The 15,730-nt window shown below is 39.4% G+C and overlaps 1 protein-coding gene across 2 annotated transcripts in view; it reads left to right on the forward strand.

Annotated features, from left to right (window-relative positions):
- palm2akap2 (PALM2 and AKAP2 fusion) overlaps nucleotides 1-15,730 on the forward strand; it is a 111,884-nt gene that overhangs the window by 88,499 nt on the left and 7,655 nt on the right. For both annotated transcript variants that reach the window (XM_084745544.1, XM_084745545.1), the window contains exons 10-13: nucleotides 11,123-11,332; nucleotides 12,410-12,772; nucleotides 13,968-14,066; nucleotides 15,540-15,641. In XM_084745544.1, coding sequence (XP_084601670.1) covers nucleotides 11,123-11,332; nucleotides 12,410-12,772; nucleotides 13,968-14,066; nucleotides 15,540-15,641 — 774 coding nt within the window. The remainder of the gene's footprint in view (nucleotides 1-11,122; nucleotides 11,333-12,409; nucleotides 12,773-13,967; nucleotides 14,067-15,539; nucleotides 15,642-15,730) is intronic.

The raw sequence follows: 15,730 nt of genomic DNA on the forward strand, positions 1-15,730 counted from the left end.
ATGCAATCACACATACAGTAGACACACAGACATGAACAAACCGTCACATATGCTCCTAAGGTCTTCCTGAGTCTTCCTAAGGTCTCTTTTTCCTCTGTCTTTCATTTTCTAACAGTATCTCTTTTCATCTTTCACAGCTTGACCATTACTGGACTCTACAGTTGTTAGCTCTTCCCTCTTTAAATCACCAGTACTGGCATAATGACCATCGCAAATCTCTTTGTGTGTTAGAGGAATTGAACTCCCCAGTGCATATGCAATAATTGGGTTACTGTCCCAGTTTTCTGTGACCGATTTCTCATCATCATATGAGTTATTTCTAGCCTGGGAACTCACCAAGAACTTGTGATTTGTAATTTTAACAGGGACAGTTAAACAGGGTGGTGGTATTAGCATGTGCTTGAGTGGCACAGCCATTTAATCGCTGTTTTGTTTGTTTGCATTGTAGGCAATTATGTTATCTTGAGAAATTCGTGCAAGGACTGTAGTCAACCAAAGAAAATCTACCTACTTTTCAACCAATCAATTGGTCGACTAGGAAAAAAAGATCTGCACTTTATCTCTAGATTAATTTAAAGGGATAGTTCACCCAAAAATGAAAATTCAAATGAGAACTACCTAAAATGATAGAAAACATCTCTGGGAAATATTTATTTGATGTGTTGCTTGATGTTGTAGTTTGGCCCATGTGCTGTCTGTTAGCATTCGGAGGCAGGATGTATGACTTGTATTGCTGCGATGAGATGCTTTGGTTTCACTTTTGGGAAGCTGTGACCCTATACATTTCTAATACGTTGTTGGGCTTAAAGTTCATACAGTTTCTCTTGACTGCCCCCCAATATTGCAATATTGGTCCAACATCGCCTCAGCCTGTGGGAATAACCACATTAGCTGTTCAACATGCTAACGCCACGGTCAACATAATAGCGTACAAAATAACACTAAAACAACATAAAACATGGCGAATATTACAGCTTTCGAGTTTGAAATCGGGTCATGGACAGTCGGGATTGATCCATCATTTAGCTTGAACCATAACCTGTTTTGAAACCGCTGCATACTGATAGAAGTCCAGCAGAGTAAAATGGCCACACGTTGTCATCAAAAATAAACTTTTATTCACTCAGATTGTGTGTCCTCTGAGGCTGGGAACCGAGTTAATGTTCAGTAAATGGCCTATCATTAAAAAAATACATCTGTCACAAGCGCTTCTCTCCTTGTAAAAATAACACCAGTGATTGACCAATGAGTGCAGATAAGAGCAAGTTAGCCAACCGGCCAGAAGTTTCCAGCCAAGGAAATCTCAGTTAGTAGGGACAGCTACTATTTGTCACTATCTAGCAGGACATCCAGCTGTTTGTGGGCACACACAGGCCTTCCTTTGCAGCTACAGAGTAGAATAACCTCGCTGACCTCTGGACCACCCTGCTTTTCTCAACAAACTCCCCTGATGTAAAGCCATTGGAAGAATACTGTAAACAGCTTTAAACCTTAAGTTAAAAGTGGTTTGTGCAGGTCAAAGAAGTCCAACATAACTGTGTTCTGAAGTGTGTTTAACTTTTAAACATTTCTATTGTTGCACCAATTTGGAAAAGAAGGGATATATATTTATGTATATTTCAGCCCTGATATACAAAGAAGACATTAATTAATACTGTGTGTGCTTTCTGTGGTCAGTGTCTGACAACAGCAGGTTCACTTTTTGTCATCAACACAAGGTCAACCTTTCACCATAGAGAGGACAAAAGCTCACTAATTAAAGTAATGCCCAGAGAAGAGGTAATATATCACTGTCAAATGCTGCGGTAAAACTTATTTGTCATTTGCCTATTTGGCTTTTAAAAATTAAAAATTAAACCTTGGTACCTTGCTTGCAGCACCTTCTTTCATCATTTAGCTAATTGATCCTGTAAATTCGAGGAAAGTGTTTCCAGTGCGTCTTGATGTTGTGTTTGTGAGCAGAGAAAGTGAACCATGACTCAGGTGAGCTCTGGTTTCCACTGGACTGATCCTGTGACCTAACAGTTACACGCTCACACACCAATACAGACAAGCAGCCTTAAAGTGACCCTGAGACATAGAAATGTCTGTCATTTTGGCATTGAGGTTACCCATAGCTGATAGTTTTATGATTTCTTTAAAGGAGAAATCTGTGATACATTTATGGTATTAAATCATAGAATGACCATGATATGTCATAAGAGATTAAGGAAACTAAAACACAAAATGTGTGTTATTGTTTGTAGGTTTCACGTTTATGAGAATTCAAATTAATACTGAATTTTTGCCAAATGAGTAAGTGAGCGTAGATGTTTATAATGCTTACACTGAGCAATAGGTTAATGGAGTCTGACAGGTACAAGGCAGGCTTTCACTGAACTCCAACTCCAGAGTGTGTATATTCAGGGCAGTGGGCTTTTGTTTTCAGGTTCACAGGCTTAACTTTGCATTGACAAACAACTGACTGTTATCAACAGCTGATCAACTTACAGTGTAGGACACTTCGTAGCTTGTTATTGCAGCCTGCCTGAGCTTCCACGAGTCTGGGGAGGATTGGCAGTGGGAAACAATTTGCTTCAACCATAGATTGTACATTAAATAGGATTTCAGCCTATTAAGTATAATGTCTATGGTTGTAACTTGGTATTTGGACTCATTTTAGGACGTGCAGTTGTTACATATTGCTCCTTTAAGCCAAATAATGACAAAAATTTGTTTTATTTTTGTCAAAGTAGACAAGCCTCTGTAGCAACATTACCACCGTTACAAAAGTCCAGTATCGCTCTTTCCAAACCAGCCAAACTCTTTAGGTAAAATCAGTAATTTTACCTCCTAGAACACGATAGTGGTTGGTTCATCTGTTTGTGTTATTGTGTGACCTCTGTGTTTCAGAAGGATAGTTTGGATTCGCCAAATAACACAAAAAGCAAAGAAACAGGTCAAGGCAGCAGTAGATTGGCAACTCCCATGATCTGTGAGGTAAAATGACTGATTTCCCCTATGACGTCTGGTTGATTTGGAGAGAGTGATATTTAGCTTGTATAATGGTAGTTTCCCATCAGAAAAGGCTGTGTGACAGCAAACTAAAGCAGTGAAAATATTCTAAATATAGCATACACTTCAAATGATATTGGGTTTTTTTAGGTGGACTTTTTTAAGTCTTTTCTTGCTGACCGTGTCCACAAAAGTTCAGTGCTAAGCCTCTGTGCTGGTTCTCCTCTCTGCTTCTCCAAACTCAAGGCGTGCCGACCACCATGTACTGTATCTAATACACTAATTGTAAAGGCACTAATAATTAAAAGGTTGTAAGGGAGGATGAGGCAGCAGGTATTTTTATTAGAGGGTGAATACAACATACATCTTTCTAGCCCTCATGTGGGACTAAGTCAACAGTCCCACACTGATGATGACAGAAGAAAATACTGTTACCTCCTTTATCGCCTCCTCCCCCTTTCATCAGTCATCATCTCCTCATCATCGCCTTTCTGTCTGACTCTTTCTCTGGCTCACCTCAGTTTTGACAGGAGCTGCAGGTTAAACAGAAAGTGACATACAGTACAGTACGGAGAAAGGAAAGAGAGGGCTTGGTCTGACACAGGAAGGGAGGAGTGGGGAGCCACAGGGTGGATGTTTTTGGTGTGTGTTTGTATGAGGGGTTGCACAGACAGGGTCTTTGTACGGGAGGGCATCTGGAGAAACGCGTGCACACACACACACACTTAGCCCATGACATCACAGCTTACCGAGCTGCCGGCAGGAATGTTACTGAGAAAGGAGAGGCTTTGTGGAGGAGAGGAAAAGAGACGGGAGGGGAGGAAAAGGAGGAGAAGAAGAGGAGGAAAAGGCTTGGCCAGGGAAAAGTCCGGCACTCCCACTATCTGGAACAGGACGGACCGAGGCTGGACTGAAGGGAACAGAGCTAAATAGGAAAAAACGGATAAAGTTTATTAAAAGAAGGCACATACATGGTAGAAGGAAATTTGATTTTACTGTAAAATTACACCATGGATTTACAAATATCACGAAAATAGACAAATCTACTATTGAGACACAAGATTAGCAGGTGAGTACTAACCATATTTAACTTGTTAGAGTTTTATGACAAGGTACTTTTCAGACCTTTCTGTATTATTAGATTGATTATATTTTGTTTTGATGAGAAAAAAAAGAATAGATGGCTGCTTAAAATGGCTAAAATGTAATAGCTCTTCACTTCATGTCAGTTTTTTTAATTAGAAATGTGTTTTGCAAGCTTAAATTCATTGAAATACTCGCTACAGAGATCCGGCACGAACTGGAATACTGTAAGTGTCAGTCCAGATCAAACAGCAACACCCAAATAGATGTGTTTTTAAAGTTAGATATTTTTTAAAAAATTAAGTAGTGGTGTCAGAGTTGAGATTCTGGTGATGTGTTGGCAAAAGTCGTCCAGATGTTACATTATAACTGAACTGTACACTGAGTCTTCTCCTCTGCCCTGATGTTTATGCCATCTATTAGCTCCCTCTTCACCCAGCCCACCTGTCTGTCTGTCTGCTGACCAACAAGTCACCCACATGTGTCAGTTTACTCATTTGTTTAGTTTGTAAATGACGTACCATCACATCCAAGCGGAAATCATGAGTATGTCCTGGATAGCGCTGGTTGACCTGGGTTCATAATCCAGGCTGTTTGGATATGAGCACCAGGTTAAACTAGCAGCAGGCTCCAGTTACTACACAGGATCATGTTAAGTGAGGAAACAGAGCCGGGAACACTGACTGCACTGGGTTGCACAGGAGCTTGGTGTGTGTGTCCATGTGTTCTGGCTACATTGTGTGCTGATACAAGTCTGTGACGTGATAGTAAAGGCATGGAAAGTTCGTTCGTGTGTAACATGGAGAGAAACCAAAAGAGAGAGTGTGAGAGACTTCCAGTGAATTCCAGTCAGTTCATATTCTGGTAAATGGGTTTTGGCTCACAAGCCCCCCAGAGTCTCAAGCATGCAGCCGAGTGTGTATGTTTGAAGTGTGTATATTTATGCGTGAGTGTGTGTTTGTGATTTTTGTGCATCACAGTCAGAGCATAAGCATTTCCAGATGTGATGAGAATGGCAACAGGCGGAGAATGAGACAGCATTTGGACACAACAGTAATAGTTAGCTGACTCAGATATAGACTCATGGCTGTATTTCTGTAATTGTAATGAGTTAACAGTGAATTCAGTGACTCCCACTCAAAATATTAATCTTAATTTTCTCAGTTACTTAACCTGTGCTCCTGGATGAAAGAGGAATGTTCTTTTTCTTCATAAAAGGATAGTTAAGATTATTTAATGTAGGGTTGTATGAGGTAGTCAGTTTATTAACTATAGTAGATGCCTGTTGCCACACCCCAAGTTTGGAGAAGCAGAGAGGCGTACCAGAACAGAATCTAAGCAATGAACTGCTGTGGACAGGATCAACAACAAAATTTATTGTAGCAACTTAAAAAAGGTCCACCTAAAAAAAAAAATCAACATCCATATCACTGTACACTATATTTAGAATATTTCCACCACTTTTCCTTGGTGCCACATGGCCTTTTCTGAGAGGAAAATCCAAGCCAAATATTGCTCTTTCCAAACCAACCAGACTTCATCAGTGAAATCAGTCATTTTACTTAACAAAGCGCAGGAGTTGCTGGTCTACCACTGCTTCAGATGGCCAGTTTCTTCGTGTTATTTTGTGACTTTGGTGTTTTAAAAGTATTCATATTCAGATTTGCCAGAGTCCTACAGTTACACAAACAAACACATCAAGGCACTGGTGGTTTTGCAACTCCTGTGTTCTGTGTGATAAAATAACTCAAGTCACCCATGGAGTTTGGAGAAAGTAATATTGGTGGTTTCCAGTTGGAAAAGGCTTTCTGACAGCAAGGTAAAGCAGTGAAAAATGTAATAATGCTTTTTCTTAGTTGGGCCTTTTTAAGTGGCTAGAATAACTTTCACTGAGCCTGTCCACAACAGTTCATTGTTTTGCTCTGCTTCTCCACACTGGGAGGGTGTCAACGAACTTCTACTATAGCTCATGCGCTGAATATCGATAAGTACCTCGTACAATTTCACATGAAATAATCCCAACTATCCCTTTAAGTTATTAATCTGAAAGAGAAAACAACAGCAACAACACTGCATAGGACAACAAGCTCAGTTAATCCTAATTATATTATTAACCCCACACTCAGATTTTAGCAACCTAATCCTTCCCTAATCTTAGCTTTACCAAATCCAAGCCATAAAAATAATACCTTAATCTTAACTGTAATCTAAACTTCATATGCTAAAGCTAACCCTAAACTTGCCTTTACCAATATAATCCTATAATAATCCCATAATCCTCACCTAAATTTTAACTTAATATTTATTCAGAATTCTAATGCCATGTCATCACCCTAAAATAAATCTGTAAATAAGGCTAGACTGGTAAGAGTGTCTTGACTTTGTAGGATTTTCCTTAGCTTTCCATCCTTTTTTGGGAAAAACTCAAAACATACACAGCTGACACATCATGGTGGTGAGCATGTGGGGAGTATTATGACTATTAACCCTATATTTCACATTCATGTAAGTATTTCATAGACATTTAATGTGTATTTACATGCTAATGGAGCTTTAACAGTTGGTCCAAAGGTAATAACACATCCTTTTAAACATTCAAACAAACCATGAAGAATTTTAGCTTTTTCATAACAAATGATTTCTTTCCCCACTTACACACACACACACACACACACACACAGCCACACACACATTGCTCCTTTAGCTGGCCAGGCAGGGTGTACAGTGTCCCTCATCACAAGTATTAAGAGTCGGAGCCCTGAGGACAGCTAGTTATGCCTGGAATGCCAGTTCACCTCAATGAGAGTCAGAAACACACAAGTGAATACACACCTCCTACACAAATACACTCACTTGAAAGGACACAATCACACCGCCATGCACTGCTGCACAATTACAGTCTCACACACTCCTTTTTATTGTGTGTGTAGCAGAATAGCATTGCATATGAGACATTCTTGTACTGTAGTACTGTTTTCCCGAGGCAGTAACAGGATATCCTCCCCCTCTGTACTGTCCTGCCCACTGGACACACTCCTACACACACACACACACATTCCTGCACGTGCACTCCCATACACACACAGTATATACAATAAGTCGAATATAACAAGACAGGTGACCTCGTTTGTGTCAGCGTGTACATAAGAGTGACATCTGGTCCTCACAAGGTTGCTAATATTAACTGTCAGAAGAAAAAAAAATCTTTAGTCTTATTGATGTGCGGGGTGAGAAGAAGTAGATAAAACACTCTCATTCCCAAAAAATACATTCCCATCAGCCTCAGCTGCACTTTGTGTTTTGTGCTAATTAGCAAATGCTAGCATGCTGACACAATAAATGGTGATCATGGTAAACATTACACCTTCTTCACATCATCATTATAACATTGTTAGCATTTTAGCGTGTTGATAATGGCATTTAACTCAAATCACTACTGTCCCTAAGTACAGTCTCACAGAGCTGCTAACATAGCTCTCACGTTACACCTTTTAGTCAAACAATGTGCAATTAATGTGTCCTATTGTGTTTTATTTTCATTGGTATTTTCTTTTGGTTTATTGGTTGGTTTTCTGTATCAGTTATAGGGTTTTTCTAAACCAAAGAAAATCTTGGTCGACTGAAATTCTGCCTACTTTTCAACCAATCAAATGGTCGATGGGGGAAAAATCTCTTAATTATCTGCTGATTAAGTAAACTGGCTACACTGAGTGCACTCGGCCTGCTAGCCTACATGGGTAAAGTTACACAACGTTGCCAAGTAAATTAATTCCTGCAGTTTGACCACTTCTTTTTCGCTCTTAGCTATATCATTACCTTCAGGGCATGTCTACACACAGACCAGCTTATGTATAGCAACAAAGTTACTGCTGACATAGCTTGCACTGCAGTACAAAATTACCCAAGAAGCAGCATGCAAGAAACATAACTGTCATCTGATCTACTATACTACTTTTGTTGTTTAGTTGGCTTCAAATTAAGTTGAACAGTCACACAGTTTCCATCGACTATCCCTCAATATTACATAAGTCCAGCATCACCCCATCCTATGGGATTAACCACATTAGCCATATAACACTGAAATAAACACTCAAGCAATGTAAAACATGGCAAAACAGCTTCCACATTTGTATTTGGCTCATAGACAGACAGTAACGATCTATCATTTAGCTTTTACTTAACCTACTCCGTTGCATTACTGGCTGGTCCTTGTTAAAAAAGCAGTTCAGCAAAGTAAAATCCACACACACATCATCAAAAATAAACTTTATTCAGCTCTTCTGTCCTCTGCGGCTGGGGGCCAATGTCACAATCAGTGTTGATGCTTTGACATGGTATCAATTAATTATGAAGTGAGACCAGCAACTGTCGAATCGACAATTTAGTTGGACAAGAGCATATCGACCCGTCAGTCGACCAACCAACCAGAACATGTCAGCCTTAAACACTTGTATATGAATATAAACAGTTTTATATTTAGGACAACCTTGAAATAGAGTAGCAAAATTAATCTTTTACGTGATTTTTTTGTTTATTATTTAGATTTTAACATTAATAGTCTTAAATTGAAAGTTTAAGACTTATTCTTTTAAGAGGATGTGTTCATTCTGACAGATATAACACACACTTCACGAGACAGTATTAAGAGAGGAATTCGCATGTGACTGAGCCAGATGGGTCACCAAAATGCCCTCAGAGAACATTTGTTTTTCTCACAGCAGAAACAACAGACATGAGGATAGGAGGGAGGAAGAGAGAGGAATGAAGGCAGGGCTGAGGAGGACAGGGAAGAGTGTTGCTTCAGTGTAAATGAGGGGCTTTTTGAGGAGAGGCAGAGTGTTATAATCCACCATGTGACTTCACTGACCACTGTTGAATATTTGAAAAATCCCAGAGAGGGCAAAGGAAGCAAAAGAGGAAGGAAAAGACGCAAAAGGAGCACTAAAAAAGGGAGACAGGATTTATAGGGGATGGGACCAAGAAACTGAAAAGGAAATTGTCTAGATTTAAACCTAAGCCGCCCTCTTTGTGTTGGCACTATGTGTGACTTCAGTCTGCCACTGATTTCTGCAGTAGCGCCTCATGTTGAGAGTTAAATGGCAGTCTGGTAGTGTGTCTGAGTCTTTAAGTGAAAAAGAGGGTAAAAAGCAAATACTCCCTCATTATGGCCATGTGTACTTTAACTGAACAGTGTTCCAATTCACTGAAGTGATCCTCATTAAGTCTCCACGCACACACTCACACGTGTTACAAAGACGAGGGTCAACAGCCTCTGATGGATGTAAACACATCCTTGGAACAGAGGTGTAGTGGGTGAAAGGCAGTAAAGCAGGAAGCCAATAGAGTATTTGTTAGGAGGAAACAGAGCGGTCAGTAAAGACAGGAGTGTGTAAATGTAGCTTCTTGCTTACGATGTGTCTGGAATGTGTCGGATTGATGGTTCACAAAAAAAGAAGGTCACAGGTTTGATCCCTGCAGGCCAGTGTGTACCGCCCTGTCCTTTAACCAGACGTTCAACCCGCATATGGAAATTTCTTCCCTGAATAAATCACACCATCAGTGAAATGTGGCTGACAATTATGGGTAGTAAGTTTTTATTAGTTTAGAAAATGCTAAAACTGCTTTAAAAGACTCAGAGATAGATGCTAATATTTTAAGCACTGGCCTTACAGGCCACCAGGCCCCTAAATATGGTAGCCAAAGTACAAATTTTGATGCAATGGCAAAAAAAAGTTAACGCTGTAGGCTACATTATGTCCTTAGATGTGTTGTATTCTAGCCACTCCTGCTTCCCTTCTGTAAGGATTGCGATAGCAGTTTGAGTAGGCTCAGTAAACCCAGACTTCAGTAGCCCGTACATATTGGTAGCTAGCCGGTGACAAGTAATCCCTACTGTTTGCTGTTTTCGTAGAATGTCAGAATTTGTCTCTCAAAATGGAGGAAAGAAGTAGTCAGAATCACAGTATTGTGTTAACTGGTGACTCTTGCTTCATAAGGGTGTAACACTCTTTGCAGTGATGATATAATTGTTTTGAGGAAGTGTGTTAGCTGTTGGTCATCAGCTTTATAATTACATCACTGAATAAAAGCCTTCCTACTTTCATGAACTAAAGTGACCTGTGTCATTTTGATGTTTCTTTTTCTGGCTGTAAACTGAATATCTTTGGGTCTTTGTGTTGGGGACAAAACGTTTGAAGATGTCATCTTTCACCCTAAATTTTTCACCATTTTATGACATTTTATAGCCAGACAACGTGTTGAATAATCAAGAAAGTAATTAACAGATTCATGAACAATAAAAAATAATTGTTAGTTGTAGCCTTGAAGCTGACAGTTTTCATTTCATTTGGAAGCCATTTCATTTTGACACCTTTCTTCATTATCATTTGCACTGTCGGTTTCTACAGGCTGTGTGACCAACTCTGCAGGGAAATTTAGGTTTTGGAAGACATTGCCACCTCTCATAACAGCTACTGATAATGTGGCCTTGAGCCAGGCACTTCATCCAAAACACATCAGTGGGACTGCTCTGTGAACAGCTGAGGTTGGGAGGATACAGGGAGTGACTGTGTGTAACAGAGTGAGCCTAACAAAGTAAAATTATCTTAAAAGCAAAAGTATCATGTTCAAGTGTCAAGTGATGCCACTTACTGTGGGTCCATTGGACTATACCCTTGAATCAAGATAACTTTTACCAATAAAGATGCAATAGTTTTCTTTTCAGGACTATGGAAGGTTGTTACGTTTCCGGTCTGCTATAAATCAACAGCATGGGAGTTGGCTCCCCCTAGTGGTGGGAACCAGTCAGAGAACAATCCTATCGCTGCAGAGGTGTAACTTAACACACTGTACTACTGCAATGCAGACAGACAGATTTATGTGTGTGACTGTGTCTGTATGAGGTGTGTGTGTTTTTAGAAATTCAGAGTCTGACGGGTTGTCTTCCTGCTTTGAGCAAGCATTGTCTTTATTGACGTGATCATGAGAGTGCACAGTGTCAACATAGTGTGTCTGAAGATCATGTCTTTTGTTTGTCTGCTGACAGAAATCGTGGCGGGCAGCCGAGGATGTCAGTGACCCAGCACCAAGAGAGCGAGCCCTGAAGAGCGTCAGTTTCCAGGAATCGGTCAGCGTTATCACTGACAGGCCTGCAACCATGGAACTAGAGAGCCAGCAGATTCAACATGGCTGCCTCAGCAGCCCGAGTAACCGAGTTAGTGTGAAAGTAGAGACTCCTGACAGCGAGGTGGTGCAGGTACGCAGGCTGTCTGAGCAAGACCCAGCTCTAATGTTCAATTTCTTGTTTTATTTTCTCTGAAAGGGATCAGATATCATCACCAAGAGCTCTTTATTTTGAGCTGAGTAGAAATTGTACTGGTTCTTAGTCTTAGGGAAAGATTTGGAATTTCTTTACTTAATTGCCAGTGGGTTTTCGGACTGTATTTCGCCCAATGCTTTCCGTTATGTTTTTTTCTCTCACACACTGTTTACATGCACACAATCAATGCCCAGTCAAATGTGATCTGTCAGTACTCCTCAGACCACAAGTGGATGAAAACCAGAATACTTCTAATACTAAAATCTTGTTCTGCATTCATATGCAGATATCTCTTTATAGAGTCCAGCTGTGCCTAAGCTTGTGCTGACATACATGTTTTATAGGATGATGTCAAAATCTGTAACTATTTAGATAAGACAAACATTTTAAGATGGTGGTAAAATATGTTTAAATTGTTTTTTAATATAATGACTATAAAACCCCTTTTGTTTTAGAGAAATAATCATTTTCATTATTGCTTAATGTGCTGATTATTTTCATGATTCATAAATTAGTCCCTCTGTCTAAAAATTGTCAAAAAATTGTGAACAATGCTCATCACAATTTCCCAGAGCCCAAAGTGACATCTTTAAAAGAGTCTTCATTTACTATCATAAATGACAAAGAAAGGCTGAAATTCCTTACATTTAAAAAGCTGAAACCAGCAAATATTTGACATTTGTGCTTGAAAACGATTATCAAAATAGTTGACAACTAATTTTCTTTCCATCAGCTAATTGACCAATTGACTAATCATTGCAGCTTTACTTTTTTTAAAACACATTTTTACATTTAATGTTTTATTTTTGTTTATTTTTCTCTACTGTCATGTCCAGAAATATATGGTGTGGGAGTGGCTCCTCCTACATTTTTTGTGATTTATTGTGATTTATAGTATGGCCTGTCATCTCATCTGCATATTATGCCCATGCTCTAATAACAGGCGAAGTTTGTTGAACATTATAGTATGATAGCTCTACACAACAGCAATTTGATTATCTGCTCTGTCTACAGGAGATCCGCTACCTGGACCAGGTGTTAGATGCCGCCTCAGAAATGCCCACCAACGGAAGCTCTTCTCCGTCAGAACACCCGAGGCCAATCAGCATCGACGGAAACTCTCCTTCTGTCTGCGTGTCGCCCTCCTCTCCTGTCAATCACCAATCAATCATCGTGGAGGGGCAGCGACAGACCACTTTCCTCCACCAGGACGACTCTGCCGTAAAGACCAACGGGCACGTACCAGGAGAGGAGTCGGGCCACAGCGGGGCCAAGTTTGAGCTGAGAGCGTTTCAGGAGGAGAGACGGCCGGCTAAACTGTTCTCCCCTGGAGAGGAGCAGCAGGTCAGGGTGACAAGGAGACGACCCGCGGAGGAGGTAAACGGCTATTAGATCATGTATCAGCTGTAACAGATACGGACAGACAGGAACAGAAACAACGCAGCAGTTCTGTTAATGTCAAGACTCAGTGTCTGTGTTAACAAAAGTGTTAGTAAATAAAACAAGTTCTGGGGAAGGTTTGTTAATATAAGAATATACAGTATTCTTGTGTAAGTTCTCCCAAATGAACATAATATAAAAAGGCATAAATTAAGGTACTTAAAGGCAATAATAACTTTTTCCGACTCACCTCTATGAGACAGTGATTTTGGGCCACAAAATCTAAACTGCTTGCTTTGTTGCATAAGACATAATTAAAATGCCTGCAGCATTATGATATAATTACTACTACTATTACTACTGCTGAATGTATTCATACTTCTTGATACTTATCTAAAAATAACAATTTTAAAACTGAATGTGATTGCTGAACTTTGTATAGATTTTATTTGTTAAGTAAAATATGACTCAAAATTGTATTTATGACTTAAAGGAGGGGAAGTTTCAACATTACTACACAGGTCTGAAAAATAGGAAAATGTGTAGAAGTAGAGTCAAGCCAGTCCTAGAAAGAAAAAAAATGCCAGAAAGTATTTTTAAAGGCAAAGTATATTTACAAGGTATCATATATATTAGTACTTTCTACATCTACAGTGCTTATCATAATTTATACTGTACTTACCACAACAGGCTTTGAATCATATCATGAACTCTTGAAATTACACCATAGAAGGAAGAAATTTTGAAAGTGAAAGTGTGTCCTCAGCATTTAGTGACACAAGCACATGATGTGACAGTAGTGCCCAAAAGGGTGATTTTGGTCACATTATCTTGTTTTTCTGTAAAACAAATTTCGTGGAAAACAAGAGCATTTTCAGTCACACCGCTGATGACCGTCCTTTAGAATAGCTGGGTATAACATGACTGGTTCAAGGCAATACAACTGCTTGGTTAGGCAATGGAAAACATTCATTTCACTTTCCAGGTCTCAAACAGGCCTGATTGGATTGTGCTGACAGACACTGGTATGCAGGAGCAAAGTGACTTCAGACTCTGAGCGTGCCAACAACTTCTCTCCTATCTAACTGTCAGCTAATGTGTCATGAAAAACTAATGCTGAGGGCAAATTGTTAGGAATGCTCTCCATGCATATTGATATTCTTCCCGTCTTCCGGTTGGTTTCCCCTGTCAGGTTCAGGAACTGGAGCGTGAGCGTCAGGAGCTGATCAAAGACCAGGCAGTGAAGAAAAACCCTGGGATCGCCCAGCGCTGGTGGAACCCTCCTCAGGAGGTAGCCTCACATTTCATATTTGTGTTCAGTTATTTATTCATTTATTTATTTCTTTAATTTAATTTATTTATTTATTTACCTTTATGGAATCAAATCACAGCAGATTACATTGTCATCTTTAGTTAAATAACAGTTTTTGAACATTACAGCATTTTACAGTGTAGTTATAGAAGACAAAAATAGAACATGGGGTGTTTTTACTCTGGAGACAACAAAAAATATATATGTGAACTTATAAAGTACATAAACAAATTTAAACAAAAGAAGGGCATTTTAGGGAACTTTACATTTCCATTTCTTCCAAATTTATTTTCCTGAAGCCTCGTGGAGACGATGATTCTCTCCATTACAAAGATTTCAGAAATTAGCCTATATTGTGCCAGTCCTCTGTAGATGGGGTTTCTGGCTTAAGCCATTTCCCTGTAATTGCTTTTCTAGCAGCTACACTCAGAATCCCAAACACATGATTTGCTTCGGTAATCATGGATGTTGAATGCAAAAGCCCAAAAATGAGTTCACCCCAATTAAAAGTAATTTTTTTGTCCCAAATATGGTTACAATTTCTCGAACCAGAAAGTACAGTCTTTTGGGCAGGCCCAAAACAAGTGGTAATGATTTGCTTCTTGGGAGCCAAAATTCCTCCAGCAGCTGGAAGAGCCTGATGACTGATATGATAAAATATCTACCGACACTCTTCAGCCAAACATTCTTCATGAGGTTGAGCTTGATATTTTCCACTGAAATTCACTGACCAAGAATGTTCTGGATTGCAGTTGTTTTCTTTCCCATTTTTCTTTTATATATGTGGCAAAGGCTCAAATATAGCAGGGTTTTCCCTGGATGTTTTTGGAAGAAAGGTAGCAAATGCTGTAGAATGTGTGTGATATGCCACCTTTCTGTGCACATTTCACTCTCCGGGTTCTATTGTTTGATAAAAGACAAGTCAAAAATGATGAAAGAAAACAACTTTCTCGTGACCAGTGAATAGGTACCAACAGGTGGGTCAAAAAATGCTGAATTTTAATGAAAAAGATAATATACACAATAGAAGAAGCACTTAAAATTCAATAAAAAGAGGTGTGACTTTTTTGTCCAGTGTAATAGGCGTAACAGTGCTTGGTATTGGTTTGGAGTCACAAGCTGAAAAAATAATTTTATTACACAAATTAATTACACATAAGCAATTAAAATAAGTGTGCTAGAAGAGACTAATTTACATAATGCAATTTAATAATAAATTTCACTAATATGAGAGAGTAAGGGCATATGTATTGGTATTTTAAAAATATGCAATTTTCAACGACATTGACAGCCAATAAGTGCACAGTGTCTCCTGATTAAAACGGTATGAGGAGATGCCCCGATTAACCCATCACTTATAGCTCCAATTAGTTTGGGGTCTTTGTATTCAGTTTTAATTCTGTTGTCTTCCTGACAAATTGATTGAGCGTTTGGTTCATTCATTCTTTCAAGGTTCCTTTGGAAGAGCAGCTGGACGCAGAGCAACTTGAGTCTCTCAGGAAATACCAAGAGAGAAAACAGCAGAAACAGAATCATACTTATGCATGTACACAGGTAACACACACACACACACACACACACACACACACACACACACACACACACACACACACACGCGCCCCATACCACTCTGAAACAATTTA

The sequence above is a fragment of the Lutjanus erythropterus genome, chromosome 20 (assembly GCF_056507025.1).
Source record: "Lutjanus erythropterus isolate fLutEry1 chromosome 20, fLutEry1.hap2, whole genome shotgun sequence".
In the NCBI taxonomy this organism is placed as follows: domain Eukaryota; kingdom Metazoa; phylum Chordata; class Actinopteri; order Lutjaniformes; family Lutjanidae; genus Lutjanus; species Lutjanus erythropterus.